The 25,570-nt window shown below is 32.3% G+C and overlaps 1 protein-coding gene across 1 annotated transcript; it reads left to right on the top strand.

The window, feature by feature from the left end:
- Window positions 1-13,723: 13,723 nt before the first annotated feature.
- On the top strand, window positions 13,724-24,779 carry LOC128190662 (uncharacterized). Its single transcript, XM_052862781.1, has 10 exons — window positions 13,724-13,745; window positions 14,086-14,397; window positions 19,040-19,174; window positions 19,721-19,819; window positions 20,153-20,272; window positions 21,428-21,633; window positions 22,749-23,004; window positions 23,428-23,646; window positions 23,759-23,932; window positions 24,361-24,779. Exons 1-10 carry the CDS (start codon window positions 13,724-13,726, stop codon window positions 24,639-24,641), a joined length of 1,824 nt encoding a protein of 607 aa, XP_052718741.1. The 3' UTR covers window positions 24,642-24,779.
- The last annotated feature ends 791 nt before the right edge of the window (window positions 24,780-25,570 follow it).

Raw genomic sequence — 25,570 nt, 5'->3', positions numbered from 1 at the left:
TTGTTTATCCAGTAATCGGTTAATTTTCTATCAACACTCTCGCTTTCATCACAGACTGCTTTATATGTAATTCCACGCCGTTTTTAATCGATCTACAAATCCGGAAGAACATTTAAAGTTTAAAACAAACCTTCAACCTCACTATAATTCCTTGATCGCACTCTTTAACGTTTTTTGGAATAATCACTGGACTCAGCCGCTTCAATCACTGCTGAACGCTGCTTGTAAATCATCGTCAGCGTACTCGGGGTTATCCCAAAATGTTCTAGTAAGCTTTTTTCAGATTTAGGCTTTGTTTTCTTATCAATAGCTTTAACTAGTTCGTATTTAGTATCCAAAGGTAAAGTTTTTCTTTTTCTGAAGGGTTCCCATTTTACCTGTAGCCTCAATACGTCCTTATGGACGTCGAAAGCAAGGATTCATAAGTGAATAAATCAAAAGGATTGCAGAATCTTCATACAATGATACACGAGGAACCAGGCCCAACAAAGTAGGAACGAAAAATACACAACAAGCATGGCTGAGTAAGAACATCCTGGGGCAAATCTTCAGCACAGTGGTCGAGAAGATGCATATATATATATATGAAAGTTACCAATGTGGCCGTCCAAAGTAGAAGCAGAACGTACGTAAAAGAAAACAGCAAGCAGTGTGCTAAAACAAACAGGTTTCGAGAATTAAGCGCCCGACAATCTGATTCTAAATTATTTTTCCGGACGTGATGTTTCATCCGACATGGGCACTGAATAGGAAACGTAGACACTTATGGTCACAATATAGCCCGCCTTGATCTACCTGAAACACATTAAGGATGAATAATACGGTCCCGGCATGTCTGTCAATGATGTTGCTATACGTTATGTATATGTGCTTTACTCGAAAGTATAACAGTTATGAAAAAATTACATATCCTCTCGGTAAATATAAAGGGGGTGATATATGAAAAAAATTAATTTCAATGCAAAAAATTCATTTAATGCAATACTAAATACTTTCGTTTATTTAGTGACTATAGTCCCGGTATTACTTACGAAACTTGAGTATTGAGGTACTTCATAAAGAAATTGATCAATGGTATAGAATCAATATTTAATGTTGAAATCGATTGGAAATTTTCATGATTGTAAACATTTATTTCCAACTGATGATCAAACCAAAAGGAATGATTTAAAAAAAAATAAATACAAACAATTATTAAGGAAACACAATTAATGTATGCGGTGGATTTTGACTGATGTTGGAATGACAAACCAGATAAAAGTAAGCATCAACTGGTACTAAATTAACTAAACTTATTGATGCATGGGATACAGAGCATCCCGAATCAAGATGTGATACTTGGTGCACTATTCAAGATAAACATTTCAGTCGAAAATACAAAATACTATATTTTCATGAGTAAAATCTTTTGCTTCTAGCTTGAAAATATTATTAGAAGAAAGTTGCGTTGAATTTTGTAATATCTTTAAAACATCCAAAGATTAAGTTATTAGAAACTGAATATATAATTTTTTGAAAAACAATGATATTATTGCAAAATAGTAAATGTCCTAGATTCTAGATTCTAAACAAATAATTAGGAACTTTTTAAATGCAAAGTCGAAGAATTTTTATGTTATATGCAAAGCGCAAGCCAAACCCCCCCCCCCCCCCCCCCCCCCAAGAAAAACCCATAAAACATGAGACAAAAAATAGCCTTAATCAAAAATAGATTTTTAAAAGAATTGAATTTAGTCAACATAATACCATTTTTTATGAGAATTTAATAACTTTAGGACATTGAATTGCCTATATGACAAAAAGATACAGAAGGTCCAATAAGGTCTAAAGCAAACTAGATAGAAGATGATGAACGGATTACAAAATATTTCTTAATCTTGGAAAACCAAACCTCGAATATAATTAAAGAATAAAACCATCAAATGGAGTACTTGTAAATACCACAAACTCTATTCTAAGAGAAATGATCAACTATGACAATAATTCATTTATTTAAACAGAAAGATTGTGGTTTATCAGTATTAAATGATATTAGTAATAAACAGATGATGGGTGCATGTATCTACGTCAAAGTGGTTGCAAAGCAACCGTTTGTGGGTGTTTATTGATATTTATTCGTATATAAAGTGCCTAAATTAAAAAAAACACATTACAAACCTTTTAACAATTGGTTAAACGACGAAAATTGTTGTATATCGCTATAAATGTACTTGTCTTTATTTATAATCAAGGACACACTTATCTTTTCATTACTATGGTACCATTGGATGTAATCAATATTTCATTAGCAGTCATTATTCCGTATTTTTATTACTGCACACAGACCATCATGGTACACTACAGTTGTTGTTACACTTTTGTGAAGATTGTATAGCTGATATTGCTTTTCAAACAAAATGAATCAATCATCTTTTGTTTATCTTTCTATATATATCCCAAATCGTCATAACAGTTCTGTAAAATAACACTCTGCATAACGTTTTTGATGATTTTAATAAAAAACAATGTAAAAAAATATATAATTCAATGCTGTTTGGACAGAAAAATGGTGGTTCATAGGTATTAGATAACATTAATAAAGTATCAACGTAAAGATGGGTGCATAACATATTAGTTGCATAGAAACCATGTTTTGATGTCTTTTGAAATACGAATAACTGGCGGATTTCACAAATGTTATGTATATTACGCCATACGTTCTACACACTGCGTACTTTTACAAGCTGTGCAAGACGTGTAGAGGAAAAATTAGGTTCACAGAGTTAAAAACTTAAGAAATCAAAGTACTGACAGTACTGAAAAGCGCTACCCAGCTTCTCTATGTATATAACAGATCTATGTATATGACATTTCAGCTTCTGTATATTTCCTCAGGGGCGGTTATTCGATGCACCAGAAGTAGAAGTTTAACGACAATAAAGCACTGAGCTATGCTTAGCGCTCTAAAAACTATAGATTTAATGTAAATCAGATGTTGTTTAAGTGAAACAAGCGATAAATTAAGGACGACTGTGCGTCGTCTGGTTTCAATGAAACTATAAATTTATTTAAAAAATAGTGAGTGAATGCTGAACATGTTGAATGTGTTGAATCTAATTATTCTGATATGCTACAAACAGTTTCAAGTATATGTACTTGTAAAATAGCTCCACGCCTACCCATAGACGTACACGTATCAATCCCAAACTTATATCCAATCGTTAATATGACTCAATTATAAAGAAGATGTCGAATCTTCAAACAAGGTAATAATGAATAATGAAATGGAAAATGAAATTATCACTTGTGTTGGTTCTGTTTGTTTGCCATTATATTTCTGTTTTGTCATGAAATATTTACATTTTGTTATACTTTCATGTTAAATACTGAAATCTGATTGGTTAAGACGCAGTTAATAATATTTTCTATTACCCTCAGCGTTAGCAACGCACTTAGCAACGGGTAACATTAAAAAATGTTACATTCGCGAAATTATGCGCGTATGGTTCGCTGTAGAATTCACGTTATTCCTATTTAAAGCAGTAAAATTTTCTTAAAAATGAAGACATTCAGTATAACAAAATAAATAGTGCCCGTTTGGGAGGATAACAGTTGAAATTGACACCCCTCGAAAACCATTGTCAACCTCCGCTTCGCGTCGGTTGACAATGGTTTTCTCGGGGTGTCAATTTCAACTGTTACCCTTCCAAACAGGCACTATTTATATAATATTACTATACGTTTACTGGATGTTATCTATTTTTCATAAGCAGTTCATCGATTTGTCTCATTATATTAATACTGTAGATAAAAGAAGTGTCACTACCGTTATGGAACACTGCAGCTAATGTTACACTTCCTGTGAAGATTGTATGGCCGATAATCGATATCAACGCTACAAATCTTGAACAAAAGTCAAGTACAAAATTGCGCAGTCATCGTCAAATGAAATACACGCTATCAACCTTTCATTCTTGTTTCATTCTAAATCTCCTAAATGATAACCCGCGCGAGCGCGGGAATTAACAATTAACAAATTAATTACATTATGCAATAAGTTGAATCATAATTTTTTTCCGTATATATTATACCAGAATTTTTCTTCATGCGCGGATCTAGAGGGGGATCAGGGGTCCCCCCCCCCGTAAAATTCAAATTTCTTTTAATACCATTAAAAAAAAAATATATGCCTCTGCCTCGAACCCCCTTCCCTACCCCGGCAGACTGAAATAATCGCCTCCCCCCTCCCGTGAAAATTTTCTGGATCCGCGCATGTTCTTTATAGTTTTATAAACCTATTCTTTTCAAATTGAAATAAAGAACAAACAAAAAGTTTAACCTGAAAATCTAAACTGAATTGGATGATATATACATAACATGGCCTTAACTCTTTTTGTTACAGCTGAGTGGAAAAATTAAATTTGGTATGTTTTAGTATCTCTTTAATCCATGGATACAATCCTAAAAAAATAACCAACAGTCACACAAAACATTAATCAATCATTGATATTTTACAAGAAAATTGAGCTGGAAATTCAAACTTAATTCAATTTTTTTTTTATAAAATTCTATCCGATCCCGATTGATAAAAACTTATTCGGATAATATTTTTTTTATTAAATACAACTTTCACAAAAGAAAGAACAAATCATAGTGATATAAGAGACATATAAACTTATAATACATTTGATTAATACATTTCTCTAATATAATATAATTATATAGATGTATATACACAAGTGTACATTTTCAGCAGTATAATCTTATTATCGTCATGATGTTGATATTTTTGGGGGGTATATAATGGGGGCGGCGAAATGAAGAAGGGGTAGAAATTGGGTGATTAAAAACATGCATATATGACATGTACATTTGCATAGACACAAACATAATACACATACATAAGAAAGTGTGTTTCGTTAAATCAGGATTTACCAGCATTTGATTTTGATTCAATTCACCCTTGGGGAGGAAGGAAAGAATAGAAATACAATTAAAAATAAAACAGGGGGTAGGGGGAAGGTACAAAAATAAAAGAAGATGAAAGCAATTATCTATGATTCTAGCTTTTGAAAGATGTTTGACAAATAGTTATAATACTCTTTGCATTTGCAGTTTTTAAGAAGAATATATATTCAACATAGAGTCTGTTAATAATGATATGTTTCAGTGCCTCTACGTTTAATTGTTTAGAGAAACTAAATTTATATTTATTCGGATAAAATATATTTAGAAATTAATTTAATTTTTACAAACCAAACTGCAGTTTACTCAGAGAAATCGATATGCGTTATAAGATCAATTCAATTTTAATGTATAATACATTTTAAAACAAAGAAAAATAAAATTCATATAGAATTGGTATATGTGCAGAACTTTACATGATTTTGTCTGGGATCAGTATAATTAAAATGGATATCAGTTTGAGTTTAAGATTTCGTTATTTTTCTTGACTTTCACATTTCCATTTTGATTTCTTGTTTAGTTATAATTGAATGGTAATTACAACCGACAATCAATATGTAGATTTTACTCATAGATTTAAAAATTAAAAACAATTATCGATTTTCATTTCATAAATACGTTTTTAAAAAAATCATAAAATGTAATTGGCCGTATTTGACCGTTGAATTGAAAATTCACCAATTGAGACCAAATTTTACATCTGAAATATCAATAGCAGCCAAAACTATTTTTTCTATTTTCTATTTAGAAAACAAAAAAATCATACAAAATAATTAAAATCCTATATTGGTCTCTTTCTAGCAAAATCAAATTTTAAAATGGATTCTAATATATTGATGTGTCGAGTTACCCTACGAAGAAAATAAATAAAGAATGGCCTAAATATTTTGGAATCTTTAAGAATAATTCTTGGTCTAGCTGTTTTCCTTTTTAAATGCTATACATAGGCTGATCTGACATTACTATTGTACAATGCTCCATGTAAAACGACCTCTTTCAACAAAACCATAGGCAGAACAGTCAATGATGATAACATCACTGCTATTGTCTATAAACATGCCATTTCGATGGATTGAAATTAATCATTAATGAATTATGAGGGATTTGATATATCATTGTTGTTCGCAAAAATTCTTCATAATCGGAAACAAACCTTGGCTATGCAAACGTATTTAGTTTTGTTTTTTCTTTGCAGACTCTTAATTTTTGGTAAGTTGATTCAAATACTTTGTGTCAATTTTGGTTGTTCAATTTAATATCGACAGAATTCTCTCTTAATGATAAAGAATGCTATATTTCATCTAAAGCTAAGCATAAGTAATTGATGTTAAATGCATTATACAAGTTGCTGTCCTTTAAAAAGGACTACAATACGTGGACCATTTGCATGTGTTTCCAACGAAAACGTGAAAGCCTTAAGATTATCAGAGATTCCACCGACTCTAGCCCTCTGCTTTTAACCACTAAATTTGTACGTTGTATTACGTATATATAGCCCTGACTTTTTATGTCAGAATTTAAAGGGTTCATACTTCTAAAATTATTATGATCTATCTATGAATGAAGTTTACATGTATAGTATCAGGCATTCGGTGAATTCTACTATATATTTACGCACACATTACGATTCGCACTACTTCGTTAACTATGCAGTGACAGCTTTGTGTAAGTTAAAAATTTCATATTTTGATGCATTTTTCTTGAGATTTAAACTTTTATACAATGACATAATTATTCAATCATACTTAAATGCTTAAAAAAATTTAACTGGGAAGTACTCTAGCCTCGCCTACTATAAAAGTAAAGTTAAGTTACATGTGTATTCGGAAAACAACAAAACATTGCAAATCATGCTATTTGATGCATGTTGTAGTTTCGGAATAGCATTTACTTATTTCATTATACTGATAGTTCATATCACATGCCAATCATTTCTTTAAAAGGAATACTTTGATTCTGTACTGTTTACCGACAACTTTACAATTACAGCGCCTTTGAACTTATGTGTGCACATGGCACGGAATCCCGATCCAAATTCAGATAAACATGTGCTAGCCTGGTTCCCTGAGCTACCCATTTCGCATTTCGCTCATGCGCAGGCTGAATTTTCCCCATAGCATCCGGTTTAACCTCGCTTATATATTTTCTGCCTGGACCTCACGGTCCACGCAATAAAATATCATTTGATGATATCATAGGTAAGATATAAATCACGTGATTTCTTCACTTAAACTTTTGTTAACATTTCTACTGGGCTGTTCATCAAGAGTCAATGCACTGACCTATGCTCTAGTTGCCAAAACGATATTTTGATTCGCTAAACAATTTATCATTTTTAGACGGGGTCACGTGACCCCGTCTATTGGTTTACTGTCAGCCGAAGTCTCAAACCGGAGGGCACGCGTAGAACACATGAATTGAGTGTACGCGTAAGAAAATAGTGCAGAAAGTTTTCATGCATTTCAGTAAATATGTATTATAAAAACACGCATTAAATCTGTTTAAGTCCTCTGTGTATAAACAAAATTCTATTTAGAAAATAAACAAATAGTTTTATTGATCAAAATATTCTTGCTCGGGTTCAAATGTGGAATGAGTTACGTAACTGAATGCACAGCGCCGTTGACGATTCAGTTGGTTTACGAGCTCAATAATCAATAGAAGAGGTTGATGGTGGAATCGAAATTAAAGTTTCCAAAGCAATGTGCCATTTTTGAAAAGTTGTGAATTTTATTTTGACAATCTTTCACCTTAATACTACCAAACTTCATGCGCAAGCTGAGGTTAAAATCGGGACGGTTAAACAGATGTTTAACAAATTAAATAGGTGTTTCATTGGCTTCCAGTCTACTTGTGGTATGACTGCTGTTCGTCTCTAAAGGAATTTTGCACAAAGAAAAATAAAAAAAAATCTGAATTTGCCTTCTCGTTCATTGCCTCTTTAGTTGATTAAACTGAATTTAAATTTTAAACAATGCATTGTAAGCAAAATCTATAATAGATTATACATTTTTGAAGACTTATACATCATATTATATATACAATCTTATCGATTGAAGAACCAAGTTAAATGTTAATGTTCATTTTTTCCGCCTAAGTTGGAATCAGGCTTGGGGTGAATTACATTGTAAAATAATGAATTACATTACCATTACTTCATGAATTAGGGCATTTAAACTACCATTACTTAATTTCTTGAAGTAATGCATTACATTACCATTACATGAGTAAAGTAATGCATTACCATTACTTTGTGAAAGTCAATAAGTTTTAAAAAAGTAATTAAAAAACTAAATAATGAGTTTTTGTAAATATTTCATAAATAAAACATGCTTAAAATATTTACAGGTTCATGTTCATGTTTACTATCAGGTTTAAATTTAATGACTTATACAAGATTGCTGTTGCACTTGTAGTAAGGTTGGTCCAGTAACATTTACACGCTAATGGCGAAATTGACAATCTCTGTTATTTATGTATCTGATTTTCGGAGTATGATTTTTAATGAAAGGAACGGTTGTATCGTAATTCGTGTGGGTGATGCACGATTTTACACAAAAAAGTAGTAAGTTGCGAACGGATTTATTTTTACCTATTAATTTTGCATGAATCGCAAATGAAGAAAATCGTGTCAGATAAGTCGGTCTTAAAAATCAAAATGGCGACCGTGACACATCTTTTTATTGTCTCAGTTCTTGGAATCTTATTGTAAAAAAAATGTTTCTTACGTCAGGTGCCCGTGTTTGTTATCGGTATACAAATGTTCACTTTGTTTGTTAATTCAGCAGTTTTAGAGTTTTCGGGGGGTTTTCATAAAACTTTTATTACAGATACCGCCCGACTTGTGGATTTTCCCTTGGATCACAAAATTGAATAAATCTAATGATTAAAATTATCTACATGAACTTTGATATAGTTGTTTGATTTTCCCGGTTAGTAGTAATTTTTAAAATTTTTCCTTGGGGTCTTATTTTACATAATATACCTTTGTGTCAATTTTCTACAATTATGAAGGCCGGAATAGAGTAAAATTGAGATAAAGTATCAGACAATTACAAAAAAGCCGAATTAACATAGATTGTAACAAATAATTCAAACTTACAAATTTTGGAAGCATATTTGAGGAAATCCAGGACAACTACAAATTCAAACTTACAAGACCCCGTCTTTCAGTACTCTCAGTACTTTGATTATATAATGAGGTACAATACAACAGATTGTGGATTCAGTTATAGATACCATAAACGACACCTGATTTGAATAATTAATAGTCGATGAAGTCCATGAAAAAAAAAGTTAATATTAACTTTACTTATACTTTCATGTTAAATACTGAAATCTGATTGGTTTAGACGCAGTTGATTATCCGTTCTATTACCCTCAGTATTAGCAACACACTTAGCAACGGGTAACACAACGAATTGTTACATGCGCGTAAATTATGCGCGTACGGTTCGCCGTAGAATCACGTCATTTCTATATAAAAGCAATACAAAAATTCTCTTAAATTAAGGCATTCAGTATAAAAAATAAATAGTGCCTGTTTGGGAGGATAACAGTTGAAATTGACACCCCATGAAAACCATTGTTAACCTCCGCTTCGCGTCGGTTGACAATGGTTTCCTCGGAGTGTCAATTTCAACTGTTACCCTCCCAAACAGGCACTATTTATACATTATAGTTTTTCCGTTTCTTAACTGTTCATCAACAAACTGTCATTTGGTTACAGGCTTGGGGCAATGCTAAATGTAATGGTAATGCATTACAATGCCTTAGATATTTTTAAAGCAATGCTAGTAATGTGCAATTCCACAAATTTGTCATTAAAATTAATAGATATGTGATGCATTACTTTCCGAAATCTAGTAGAATGCTGGAATTAAATGACATTACTTTGCATTGTTATGATTATTTATGCATGTTTTTAAAATTGTGATGAATTGAACGACTGTAATTGAATCTGATTAAAAATTATTTAAAATAAGAACATAATAATACTTGAAACAAAAACTATATAGTTGCATTATTAATAAATATATAATAGTTCATTTTCAATTTGTCAATTTAATTAGATATAACAGCACAATTAATAACATTTTTAAAAGTATTATTATACAGAGTTTGAAACCATTTGACATTTACTCCAATTAATTGCTTTTTTAATTAATTCTCTACTGTGATGAATGTGTCAACAACACTCATTTCAATGCCCTCAGGATAACATTAATATAAAAAAAATCTGTTGTTTTAAAAAAGTACTAAACACCTCTATCATCTTCTCTTGTCTATGACCTACTTATAGTTGTTTTCTATCATATCGCGGGTTTATGGTATCGCGGTTTTTTGTGTAGGTATAGAAGCACGCGCTGAGGTTGACATTTAACGTGGGGATATTTTTCAGACATAGTAAACGGAGTCACGCTCAACATCACTTAGGTAAATAATAGAGAAAATTCACAATACCGTTAGATAAAATGATTTATCTACCGCGATATCATTGGACCGGCTCATATATAGAGGACAGACATGCACCTTTAAAAGCTAAAATGAATATGCTGTCCAACCATGGTTTCTTGAAGCTTAAAAATCAATTCCTTTAAATAACTTATTTAAAAATAATCTCTCTCTCTCTCTCTCTCTCTCTCTCTCTCTCTCTCACGCACGCACGCACGCACGCACGCACGCACGCACGCACGCACGCACGCACGCACGCACGCACGCACGCACGCACGCACGCACGCACGCACGCACGCACGCACGCACACACACACACACACACACACACACACACACACACACACACACACACACACACACACACACACACACACACACACACACACACACACACACACACACAATATTTGTGTTTAATACATTTGTTTAGATTGAGAGAAAATTCAATTTCTCTTAATTTGTGAACACTTGATATATCTTTAGTTAAAGATTGCTAAACAATATCTTTTGATACCAGATTCCACTGCTACTGTTAAAGATTTTTTAATACAGCTGGAAAGTTTTTCAAACCCAACAGGATGCAGTTAAAACATGAAGCCTTTGAAACTTTCATGATCAAAAAGTGTAACAGTTACCTTGTCTAAGCCTAATAGTGAACATGAACCTTTACACATATTAAACTATGTTTTATATGATGACTCTCAAATTTTATTTGATCATTAGAAATGCAATTCTAAACAATTGTAAATAATAAAAACAGAAAAAGAATTTGACCAGAATTGTGACCATGCCCCTTTAACTTTCAAACAACTAACCAACAAAGATATCGAGCTTGTGTTTTACTTCCTCAGTGTTGTATCAAAAACGTGATTAAAAAGGATAGTTCCTGTTGATTTTATTGCGATGAAGATGCGTGTGCAAGAAGTTCTTGACAAAAACCATTTGACAAATAATAATAAAATAATTTCACAACTTTAAGAGACTGATTTGCTCCACCCTTGGATATCTACGAAGTGCATGTGCAAAAGCGTCCACCAAGAACAAATTTCATTATAGCTTGGACAGTCCACTTGATAACTTTTTTGAAATTTTAATTATAGAGTAAAACGCGGTTAAAGCGAGGTCCTAGGGACCAATGGATTTACTTCGTTATATCCGTAATTCGTTATCTTCGTATAACGAATTCGTAATAATAACTATAGCGATATCACAATATACATGTGTTTCCATTAGAAAGACTACAATTTTTGCTAATTGAGGCTAATTGAGGCTTAAAATAAAAATACATTCCAATACCTTAAATATTTTGTGATTAAGAATTAAAAAAAATTAACGTAAAAATAAATTCATTCAAACTATTATGTTTAATGGTAGAGCAAACTTTTTAAACTGTAAAGAACTTCGTTATAAAAGTGTAAAATTTCGTTATTATTCACCTCTACGTGACTCAAAATCAGTTCGCTATATCCGTAAGTCCATTATATCTGCATTCGTTATAACCGAAAAATTTTGCAAAGATTTGTCAGGAATTTTACACGCGACTCAAAAAAAACTTTGCTATATCCGAGAATTCGCTATATCTGTGTTCGTACTAAACGAGTTTTGCTGTAGTCTGTCCCAAGTCATTGCTTCCATCATTTTTTGATGATTTTTAATAAAAATACAAAACCTGTGAAAGAAATATAGTTGAACTCGATAAAAAGGAATATATCAAAGATATCTTCATTGAACAATTATCATTTTTCACTGATAAAAGTTCACAGAAACGAAAACAAATTTCTTACGGAGATTCATAATGGGAAATGTATACATCTTTTGCACGTAGAAAGTACTCGGGTTACCTCTCGACATTTTTCAACGGGCGTAAAAATGGCTGATGCAATGCAAAATCCCCATGGACTTTTTATTTTTGGAGGTGTATTGGAACCTGAAGCGGTAGAGGGGGCGTTCAAAACAGATAATCTGGACATTTTTCATATTAGTGGATGAACGTAGTTTGAGCACAAAGGTATTTATGATTATCGAAATATCAAGCAAAAAGTGGTGGAACCAAAAACTCGGGACTGAGTATAAATATAGTTGCTTGGACGTTTTCAAAAAAAACAACTTAGTAAATTTAATGTTGTTACCAACTGTTGGAACTATTTTGTTGTTGACATCTTAACTATACATGTATATGTACTATGTTTTATGAAATGGAATGAGTTGCATGTGCATGAAACGTTATGATTTTGATAATGAAGATCAGTTCTATACAATTGACTTCAAAGAAATAAAAAGGTTATATACCATAATGTTTGAGAATCATTTGACCATTTGAAAAACAGTAGCGGAAAAAAACTAAACCAAACTTCTCGTAAAATTTGAGACGTATGATTAATTGTGATCTTTAAGGATATATTAAATGCTCCATCATTCATATTTTGTAATAACATTATCATTAATATGTGGCAGAAACTGTCACTTAACTGCATACTTGAACATCAATATGTGGAAAAGGAGTTGCATTTTAGGCTACCAAAGGACGTCCTCACTTCAATTCTTGTACTTGTGTGTATGTGTGTTTGGTAACATCTCTCCTTAAATGTAGTTTATAGCCAAAGATGACATATGATGATAACAAACAGTGTTCAAAATCAAAAGTCCAATGGTAAAATACAAAACAAGAGCAAAGCAAAAATCGATCTAAAATAAAAATTAGAGATAGAATCAGATGCCATGGAGGATTGGGCATCCTCTTCTGACCGGTCACACCCGCCATGTGCTCTTTGTCCTTATTGTGAAAACGGAAAAATCCGTAATCAATTAGACAATAAATACCGTCTAACAATAAGTTAGAGATACCTCAGTCAGCATGCGACCCAGTGCAAGATTATATTTGCTGACAAGGCCGTTGTATCGACCATAGTACTTACGAAAAGATAACTTTAACGGAGACTGTTTTAGTCCTGTTTTATTATCTTGTCTGTCATTAGTCTGCAGTTTATTTGAAATCGTTCATACGTAGAGCATGCCCCTTGACAAAACCTCCATATGTAAGAGATGAAGATATAGCTTTAACAGAAATAAGCGAAGTCATATCCACTGTCATGTCTCAAAACACTGCTCATAATCCTACCATTTTTATTTTTCGAAAGTTTGAATAACTTTTGTTATTTTTTAATTGTACAATTTATTTCAACAAAATAAGGAATATCAGTTTGTTTGAAGTATATCAAATATCAATATATATATATATATGAATAATGAAAAAATGACAATAACAAACAGTGAACCATCTCAAAAATCTATAAAACGAAATACAAATTCAAAGCAGAGTAACATGGACCTCGAAGAAGGTAGAGGTAGGATCTGGTAACGCCAGATCACCAGATCTTAGAATCCAGATCTCTCACCATTGCATTACATGATTATTAGACATTTAAAAAAAATAATTCACCCCTGTTATCCAAGGAAGGTATATATTAATAAATATTAAGCCAATATAGAAGCAATAATTAAAATTCTGAAGGATCTTATTATTCTTTGCTTTTTGTTATGTGAAAAATTAGGAAAGTTTTTTTTTTACTGTACTTACACATTACATTATTAGTACTAGATGCGTAACAATATTGATCAATTATCTTTACTCTTTTTATCAGTTTTATGAAATCTATATTTGAAAAAAAAGAATCTATCGTTTAGGTTCAAATGCAAAATTGATTCCCTCTACACCAAGCTATGTGAGTGAATGGAAACCGATGTCCGCCAACTCAGCCACCTCTAGACTTGTCCTTCAACACGACCTTCGGGAGGATCCTGCCTATGTCAAGGTGGATGCGCGGACGGACACTGGGTTTATATTTCCTGCGTTTGGATCCGCCCAGCAGGACGACGACGCTGGTGTAATGTATGGGGGCGTGGTGTTCTTCTATAACAGGACGCACATTGATATATTCGTTTCTCATTTGGGTAACAGCAATATATCAAGAAAGAACTGGGCAACAGTATATACAGGTTAATCTTTTAAAACTACCGTTTGTCTGCTGACAGGTATTAAACATACATTAGTCACGTGGAGACCATGTTTATCCCATACACAGTCAGTATGAAATATATATCCCCTTGAGCATTATGACGCCATTCAAAGTGTGTTATGACGTCAGCTCTCGTATTGAAAGTGAAACTTGTAACTTTGTTACAAAACGCTTGATATTCATTGTTTGATTATCACTATGTCATTTACACTAAGGTAATCGGTAAGATGTAATTATTACATAGTTATGTAGGGATCGGGTACGGGATGATACCTGGTTAGTAAATATCATACCTGGCAAGGCGAAAACCTATATAGATCAGATACAACAATATGCTTGAGAATGATTTAAGTATTTCAATTTTAGACGGGGTCACTACTGAAAGAGAGTGCAGAAAGTTTTCAGTTATTTTAGTTAATACCATTAAAAAGGCATTTTAAATAATCCTTTTTCCTCTATATATAATCTAAATTCTTTAAGAAAACAAAATATCTTTGATATTGGATTATATATTCTTTCCGAGTATATTAGCATTCTCTCACCAGAAGTCGTTCTTCGCAAGCTGCGCAAAGCTTGACCTTTGTGGAGAGACTGGTTCATCAGGTGCAGCGATTTATTGAATGAGTTCCGTTACTGTGTTTGCATAAATATAGAAAGGTATCCATTTTCGTGAATTAAGTGAAAATCACAGTTTCAATAATACGTTAATTCGTGGACAATGATCAATACAAATTATGAGTAGAAATAGCACATCAATAAACATTAAAAGGGCATGGTCACGATTTTGGTCAAATTCTTTTTTCTGTTTTTAGTATTTACAATGCTTTTGGAATGCCTTTCCAATGACCAAATGAAATTTGAGAGTCATTAGTACAGTTTCAAGCACGATACAGGGCTCACAATTTTTATCTTGTAAACAAGGCTTGTGTCCTGTTTTTGTTAACATCAGTTCAAATTACCGGCTAAAGTTCTTTTCCAAGCTGATTTTTCTACTCTTTATTAGTTTTTAGCATAAATTAACATATCCTGACGTTTACTACATTCATTTTAGGTCTAAAACTGGAGTTTTGACTTCAACGTTCAAAATGTAAACAACGGCTTTGTTTACATAGCAAAGAATTGTAAGCCCTGTAACTCCACCCCTGCGAATGTTATTGTCATTTAAATTTTAGACCACGTGATTTTATTTGACCCTTTCAGTTTCGCAGTAAAAATCATGCCTCGTGTTTAAAGTGTATTTCATAGAATCATAGAATTGTAGTGAAATATAAAATCTAGAGGTTTATTGATTTTAAACTTGATCTTCATTAATTGGTGGATAAAATGTGTTATATAAATAAATGCGACAATACAAAGAATAGTTTTTGTCTGCTGTTGCAACAATTAACATTCTTGTAGAGATCACCCCTGAGGATTAATTTTCGATCTGCGCCTGACCTAGTAATAGCATCAATAGTGAAACAGACTGTACTATTTTATGCAGAATGTTCCTTGAAAATGGCTCGATATACGAAGTTTTTATGCAAAACAGACACCCATTATTTTTCTAAAAACATGGTATTGCACACCACAAGCATCAAACATGGCTATGATTTTATTAAGCAACCCAATGTTTATATTTTCAACCACCTTACACGTGGTTGAACACGAACGATAACTCTGTTCTGAATATTTTCGTTTAATGTAAATAACCGCTAGATGGTGAAAAAAGACTTGCATCTTAAAAGGTTTTCATGTTTTAACATTAATCTAAGTAGGATATGATATGAAAAACGACCATACTTACGTATTTTGAGAATATAATCCGAACACTTATACTTCCGCTCGAAATTTCACAGGAACTGAACAAATCTCGGTGAAGTCTCGTGAACTTTCATTCGAGCACCTCTGGATTTATTACATACTTAGCAACGATAAAGAAAACATTCCGAACACATTCGCAGAGGTGAACTCGCTTATAACTCAACGAATGACACTCAAAGAACCTGGGGGAATAAGCCGAGGCATATGCCCATAAGTGGCCACAACCCTATTACTAGAATGTTTCAAATGACAGTCACGTGTTTAGAATAATATGTGTATTAACTTCAAATATTTTTATTCATGTGCTTACATATCTCCGGAGAATTTATCATGTGCGTGTAAAAAGAATAATTCCAATCTTTCGTCTTAAAGTCTATAATTTGTACCCGCTCAACAAAGTAACATGTTTATTTAAAAAAAACAATATACTAATTAAAGATTATTGTACCTTCTTTAGCAGTTAATTAAAAAACTATAAAATGATTAAATGCATGTGCTTTATTCATAATAACGCAATTTTTGCTTTCTTTACGTCAAATGAGTTTTTCGAATTGAAACAAAGACATAAAAAAAAATTTTACAACACGATTCCTTGGATACGAACACCTGTTTCTGCAGACTTATGTTCCTGGACCTCCTCGCTAACCGCTACACCAGGGACTAACTTATTTTACTCCAATGAAATAACATACTCAATGTAGTATTGCGCAGTATTGCGCAAGCATAATTCGGTCTTTGCCATTTGATGATCATCTTGAAAATTGAGGGAAGAAAACTTGCTTTTTACCATAGAGTGGGTCTTGGTACCATTTTTTTTTTGAAAATTGAAAAAGATAAACATTTACATGTTTTATCAGTATACGTTCTTTAAAAAATGGTATGATGACTCTATAATAAACTATAGTCTGAACATCCGATTTCGTTAGCATTTTGTTGCTCAATTAGCAGATACATATTTTGATGTCTTAATATCAATTAGATTTAAAGTCAATTCTTGAAGGTTTTGGCAATACTGAATGCATATGATTACATATGCTTTTGTAACAAAAGTAGTATTTGTAAGAAAAAAAAATTGTGGGTTTTTCAGATGAATTTAAGTGGGTTTATGCCTCGGCTTATTCCCCCACGTTCTTTTGGTTGCCTATTAAAGTTGTCTTACTGAAGCATTGTAAACATTAAAATCGTAAATATATTCTTGACCAAAAATGTGACCATGCCCTTTTAAATCTAAACAAAGAACTTCATGAAAATATTGTTATTCAACGATTATTGATGAAATCACAGTAATTGGTGGACAAGCTCATTAATAATTAAAGATGTTGAATGCTGAAACGCATTTCAAACCTTTGCATTTCTCTAGCCACAGAAGAGTTCAAAAATTGTAATTTTTGATTAAACATTCTATCACCTAAATGCTCCAAAATCAAGCGAAAGCTATACATCTGAACGGAGAAAACAGTTATCTTACAAACATAATTACTTCAATTTTTTCTACATTATTTATCATAAAAATTCAAAACTACGCAAATTCTTTCCTTACCTCCTCGTTCAATCACCCTTAAGTGAATTAAACTTTATTTCAATTTTACAAAAGTACATTTTAACCAAATGAAGAAAGATTATACATTTGGGGTGGTCATGGTATCAATCCTTATGCAATCATATAGCTTAAAGAACCCAGTCATATGCTAATGTTTATGTTATCCGGCTCGGTTGAAAAATATATATAATTGTCTTACACGCACTGAGACATACGTTATACCTACTTTTGTGCTTCATAACAGAACCAATAAAAATTTATATTTTATATAATTCCTTCATCAATGTCAAAATATTTATGACCATGAACTCAGCTGATCCATTTCTAATTGGTGAATGTATAACATCAATATATACTTATGAAATACCCCGGAATATGGTTGAACATTTTAAATTCACATTGTTGTAGCAAATAGAAGTTACTGTAGTACTTATTGCAAATATAAGAAAATTATAAATCGTAATTTATATCCTAGTTTTGAAACCTGATTTTGTATTCTCTTTTTTACTGATGTCTGTAGACATGCACCTCTTGGAAAAAATGTTAGAAATACGCGTCAATTCTTTTCTTCCAAAACAAGCATTAACATTGCGCTTAATACACTAGGTCTCGTTAAATTTAATTTAATATTTTTTGAAGGGGGCACCAACCGCGCCAAGAAAACCGTGGCAGATTAATAATCAAAATGGCAGCGGCAACTACCCTTGTTAGTGTTTCTTTATATATACAAATATAACTTTGTACAATACTTCGGCAGATGGAGAGTAACATGCAGTCAGTGCTCGCACCTCCGACTCTTAACCACATGGAAAATTATATAACTTATATAAGTTTGCAGACTTTTCATAAAACTTATAAATCGGATATCAACTTGTGTTTTTTCGTTGATCACAATTAAATTAAATAAATATAATTATTTGAATAAATGTAATCGCTTTGATCTTCCGACTAACTTTTTTCAGTTTTCCTTTGGGCCCCTTTTTGAATAAAATACTGTTGTGTCAAATTTCTAAAATTAAACAGGGCTGTCCTAGCTGACATTCAGTAAAGATTTCAGCCGGAAAATCAGACTGAAAGCCGAATTTTAACATAAATTGAAACATTCAACCGCAGCTCAAAATTATTTTGAAGACAATTTGGACAACAATTATAAATTCAAAATTTCAACACCCTGCCTCTCAGTACCTACACTGATTTGATTTTATAGCTACCTTTCGGTTTGTTATTTAAAAACAGGTATTTAACGCTCAAAGTATTTGTTGTTGTTCTTATGATAAAGGAGCAGAGAGTAAGTGGATTGGTCCTCAAAACATTTCTCGCGTGTACGAGTCCATTACTGTTCAGGCTAAAGCTTGGAGATCACGTGACCTGCCTCCACCTACCTGGAAGAGTCAAACTATAGATGTTAAGGAAGGTTAGTTCGGACAGCGTGGTTGCTACCTAGAGTCATATTCTTTTATTGTTATGCTTCTTATGTCAAACATAAGTTAATTCAGTTACACTTTCTGCCAGTTTCTCCAAGATTACAATTACAGGTAAAAATGTCGACAGCTTTGTTTCAAAATAAATCTCAACACTTACAACAAATATAATACTATCGAACTGATTAAGACCTATTAATTTGATGCACCACTAAAAAGTCACAACATATCTCAAGTCTAACTCACCTGTATACTAAAATGTTTGCAAACGTATCGTTTTTGTTTGGAGGTCGCGATGAAAATTTCATTTTAAATGTAAGAGAGTCAAGCTATTTTTTGTGAAGATATCGACGATTATAAGAGAGTCTTCATAATAAAGAAATGAAATGTCTATATTTGTATAAAATAGTTTCTGATATTGTTGTCAAAATACTTTTATTCAATTTGCTTCATAGAATGAAAAGGATTAAACGTTTAGATATATCAAAACACAAATGCCTAGTTAATATTACAGCTATAATTTTATTTTTTTCTAACAGGTGGCTGTTTGAATGCATCACTTAACCATACACTTAACAAATATCCTGACCTAATTCTTGTACAGATTCGAAACAATGGGCGTATTTTTCATGGACAAGGTAATATGTCATATTAATAATTTTATAAACAATAATTGTTGTAGTTTGATTGCGGTATCGATGATGCTTAATGTTTATACTCCAAACATTTTTTTCTGGGTTCATACTACGATTACCAAACCACATGTATTTCAAAATATTCTGTTTAGAATAGTAAGATAATGACCTTGTAATGTATAATCAAAAGTTGCTGCTTTGATAATGATTAAAACATAAAAATTGCCATTTGGTCAGCATGGATTGGTCTTTTTGTCTGAAGATTTCTTTATGCTTGTGATTTTCATATTCATGGCTTTCCATGGTTATTTGATTAAATTGTTCTATTCATTACAGGTTTATCTTCACTAGGCTCTCCCACAATCACATTTCTTCACTTTGGTGGGGTACTTTTTGGAACAAACGAGTCTCATGTTCAACTCTGGTCGGCTTGTGATACAACAGGGAAATTAAAAAGTAATTTTGAAGAAATTTCCAAGTTTGAAATATAAAACTTATTACACCTAACATGGTTACATGATCAATAAAACGCATTTCTTCGTAATTGGGATTACTCAGTAATTCCATATCGAAGCAAAATTTTGAATACTTTCCTTCATCAAATACTATGGACCTGGCTGTTTAAGTTAATGAATATTTACATTCAGCATGACTTTTACAAAAAAAAGTGTTTTTTTTTCTTCTAAATATACAAAGATCAAATGTATGCTGTATGTTGTATCTTGAATTTTAAATCGTTTAAATCGTTTTATCACGAAAGACAAATTAATACCATTTCATTATTAAAGGGAATCAGACACGATTTGACTTAAAATTTTCAAAATTTATTTTTCCGTTTTCAATGTTTATAATGATAAATATAGAAGTTTATAATGCTATGCCAAAATTTGGAAGTAAAACATCAAGTTATGAGCAAGATACAGAGTTCATAATTCTTTGTTTTGTTAACAAAGCTCGAATATTGTCATTTTTACATATGTATAGTATTGGTGTCAGTTTTAAATAAATGTATCTTTCTTTTGTTGATAATAGTATTTAAGAAGATACTGAATTAGTTTAGATTGTCTTTTATGTGTCATTTTGTCTAAAAAATGGTAATTCTCTACATTACATTTTTTGTAAACAACTATAGAACTCGAGCTTTCTTTACATAACAATCGATTTTTACCTCTGTATCTCGCTTGTAACTTGACTTTAACATTAAATATTTTGGTCAATCATTTAAAATGCACCAGTTATCCATATTATACATTAAAAAAAAGGATAATTTTTTTATTCTCAAATCGTGTCCAAGTCCCTTTAACAAAAGGAAAGTAGAAATGTTTCGGCTTTTTTAACATCCGGTTGTATCAAATGATTAGCGGGTTCAAACATTACGTAATAAGAAATTCAGCGTACCATATGCGTCCAAAAAAGTAAAAATCATGTTATCGGCTAAGTAGATAAATACATAAATATCAAATAGGGTCATAAAACGTAGCCTATGTTGTGACTTTGTTTCAAATTTAAAAGGGTTAAATGCTGAGAGCGCAGTGTGTACTAAATGTTTAGATGTTACAGTACTTTTGTGTAAATTTGATATGATAGATTTTTTTTCGTTCAATATTTTAGAATTATCACTGATAGCTATTGCCGACGGATGGGGAGAAAAGACAAACTTTTTACATATCAAGGATGGATCAATCACAGTTACTGCTTGGGATTTGACAGGATTCAAGGAAAATGAAATTGTAATAAAAAAGCGTTTGCAAGAAGTTGAAACCGCAAAGTACTTGCTCACTGAAAACTTAGCTACAGGCAATTTTATCAATGTTCAGGTATTATATTTGAATTGCACGTATTAACTTAATATGAACAATAGAAGTAATGTAAGCCAATTTAGACTAAACACCGACAAACAAAAGTTTCAACTTGAGTCTAAGTTATTGAAGATTGTCACATGCAAATTTTAAAATACTTGATCAATTACTGTATTAAAAGAAAATTATCGCTTATTTGAGATTCATTCATTTTGATTTTGACAGTGATTATACCTGTATTTTCTGATTTTTTTTTTATCAAAATATTCTGGCTCAAGACAATCACTATATAATTACTAAATACGAGAACTTTGATGTAATTACTTGTCTTAAACAACAAGTTGTTTATTATGTGAATTAATAGGTCTAATATTTGAATAAAACATTATATATCATCTAAGAAGAGAGATTAAAGTTAAGTCAATTTCTACCTCATTTCAATCACGAAGTTCTATATGATACGATACAAATAAAGAGGAAAAAGTCATCTACTGGTGATAGATATGACATGTATATATTTAATTTACAATTGCAGCATTTCGCTTCAAACTTAAACAAACTGCTACGGACTGAGATTGTTTGTCTCGCATTTTCCTTCACTTTGTCAAAACTTACTTGTCGATTTACCGGACATCCGCCGCTTCCTTCATGTTCATGTTGAACTGTTACTATAACGTTACCAATGAAGTCTTCATGACGTGACGAGACATACACCGTTATTCCGTCCCCTTTTTATGCCATCAAATATATCGGCGTTCTATGATAAAATCCCTTTGAAATTACTTATCCCTTCAATGCCTGGATTGCTCCATCATGGTGATATAAAAATACATACAAAACCTAATTTGTAATGTCAAATTACGAAGTTTCGAGCCCCTAAATTATAAAGGTTAATTCGATAAATATATTGGTTTCCTGAAATATTGCGACCAAATGTGACAACTATTGCAAAGTATGGATTAGTCTATCGGCACCAAATCATCGGACTCTGGCGCAGACAATCGGGCTTTAGCACGACCATCGTATTTTGCGTGACCATTGGACTTAAAAATAAATTTGGAGTCCTACATAACTACATGTACTATTTATAGTTTGCACGTGCAATTTTCATCTTGTATCCTCATATTTTAAAGCTTCACGTGCTTGATGGTGCAAACAAGAATTTCCGGTTTGATGGCGTCGGGTCTGTGATGAATGAAGCTGAACCATACGGGGGACTCGTGTACGGTTACAACGACTCTATGGTAGCAATCTGGGTACCCAACCCTCTCAAAAGGAAAAGTAATGAATCAGCAGCTGTTTTCATGTTAGGAAGGATTTGGGGATGGAATTTCAAGGCACAAATGACTAATAACGTGGACATAGTCTTAACAGTCATGGATGTGCTAGGTATAATATAGATAATAATATATCAAAGTTTTTGATTGTTCTTTTTCCATCGATAAACTAGCGTAGGGTTAGCAAGAATGGACTTTGACTTATTTTAAAATGGTAAATAACTGATGTATTCGTTTGTTGATTTATTTTTGACATGTTTAATGTAACTGACCATAACACATTTGAGTCGTGTAACATGTTTGATTAATGGTAAAAATTATATCAAGCGGAGTTAATGATAGATTATATTTCTATAGAATAACCATTTTCATACCCTTCCGATAACTAGTACAATATATTCTTGAAACTGCATAGCTATGAAGCTGTAATATATTGAAAAAGCAGATCCTTTTTATTGTGCAGCAATTTATTAGCCAGATTAGCTGTCTATTTTATTTCCAAAAAAATTAATTGATATTGTTTTTTTATCTGTAGTGCCAATCTGTTTACTTGAGGTAGATACGTCGACAACACGCATAGTTTCTTCATTCCAATATGAAATTTACAATACTTCTGTCCTAAAATTTGCTTATGGTGATGAAATCACATTGACATGTAAACGTGGTTATAAAGCATTGGATCCAATTGTGAAAATGATGTGTTATCCTGAGCATAACGGTACATGGAGTAGAACTCTTCCTTCCATATGCAGAGGTACATGTATATACTGGGCATTCATTACATTATTTAGCCAAATATAACCGCAAACTTTCTGATTTTTATAGCATCAGTTGTTTATTCTTTTTTAATTTTTCATTGTTCTCAGAAATTGTTTGTCCGGATCCTTTTATAATGAACACAGACATGTTGCATTACGATACCTCTTATGGAGGACTTGTATCATACACATGCACTGCTGGATATAGATACATAAGTGGCGATCTCCGACGGACATGTGTTGGAAATGGTAGTTGGAATGGGACAGAGCCTCTGTGTAAAGGTATCTTCAATGTGATTTGCAAATATATATTTGAAGTGTGTTTATTTTAAAAACCATTGATTTTGGGGTTTTTTTGGCAACTAGCTATTGGGTGTCCAAGACTTAATGTTCCGAACACCAATATAATCAACCTAGACAGCTCACCAGGTGGTGTAGTCAGTTTCTCCTGTTTGGACAAGAGACGTCACAGACACGTAAGTGGGGATCTGATACGTACATGTAATGGGAACGAAACGTGGACTGGAACTCCACCTGTTTGTAAAGGTAAGCAATACAAAAAAAAACAATTAATATATATTTATTCTCTATTTGTTAATCATAATAAATCTAAATATTATAAAGATGTATTTATTACTAAAAACAATTACATCATTTATACTTGTTTCTAAATCACATTGAATATATTCGACGTGTGTTTATCTTTTTAGAATGTAAGTGTCCTTGTTCAGCTATTGGCTCGGCACCGATTAAATCTAACGACACAGAGAAACTAAATCAACGAATCAAAGAATTGCGATCCATGTTGTCTATACAGAAAAACATGACTGCTAAAGCTAGGCTCTCAAAGATATGTGCATCTGATCCGCGACCATCTGCCAAGGGAATGGGGGTCGTCTTGGGAATAGGAGTTTTAGTTGTTATCATTTCAAGCATTGCTCTCTTGGATCTACCCAATCTTATAAATGCAGTCAAATCAAAGAAGCAGTGAAAAGAATTCGCAGAGTTCATTTGTTGAATTTGAAACATTATAACTGCGTGACAAAGATATGGAACAAAATTAGGACAAACCATACTTAAGTGAATTGGATCCAAATTTATTTGTTTAAATGAAGGTCACGCTTTCTAAATAGTGAACATTTTTGAACTATAATAAATGCGAAGTTATTTTTCAAAACTCTTCTCCTCTAAAAACCATTTGGCCAGAAAAGCTGAAACACGTGGAAGGAACTTTAGCTAGTGTAAACTCAAATGATTTTTCCAAGGGGTATGGTACAGCCACAAAAGGAACTAATAAATAGTAAAAAACATTAAAAATCTTCGCAAATCAGTTTGTTTTAATGAAAGTCACGCTCTCATAAGAGTGAAAACATTTTGAATTATAATAAATGCGTAGTTATTTTTCAAAATTCTTTTCCTTCAAAATTATTTGGCCAGAATAGCTGAATCATGTAGAGGCATCCTTAGCTAGTGTGGATTCAAGTGCTTTTCCCTAGGGGTTTGGTAGGGCCACAAAAGAGGGTAATATGTAGAGAAAAATCTTTCAAAAATCTTCTCAAATCATATTGCTAGAAAAGCGGAAATTTATGTGAAGGAATCAGCTGGCAGTGTAGATTCAATTTTGTTCAGATCCCCAGGGGTACGATGGAGGCAACAACAGGAGGTCGAATTTAAGCAAAGGAATACTGTGGAATCATTTAATTTCAGGAGACAATTTTTCGCAGATCATGGGTTTTTTGCTTATTTTATTTCATTAAGAAAGAATTTTTTTCTACATCTGTCTTAATGGAAATTCTTAATTCCTTGCTGAGGGTTACTTTCGAATACCACGAAAATTGTAATGATTCCACAGTATAAAGATAAATTTAAGATCGTTATACTAGGGGGTAGGTTGTGAACACAACTAAGCAGGGAAGGGGG

The sequence above is a fragment of the Crassostrea angulata genome, chromosome 6 (genome assembly GCF_025612915.1).
Source record: "Crassostrea angulata isolate pt1a10 chromosome 6, ASM2561291v2, whole genome shotgun sequence".
Taxonomy (NCBI): domain Eukaryota; kingdom Metazoa; phylum Mollusca; class Bivalvia; order Ostreida; family Ostreidae; genus Magallana; species Magallana angulata.
The sequence above is the reverse complement of the archived record's forward strand: the minus strand, read 5'-3'. Positions and strand labels throughout refer to the sequence as shown.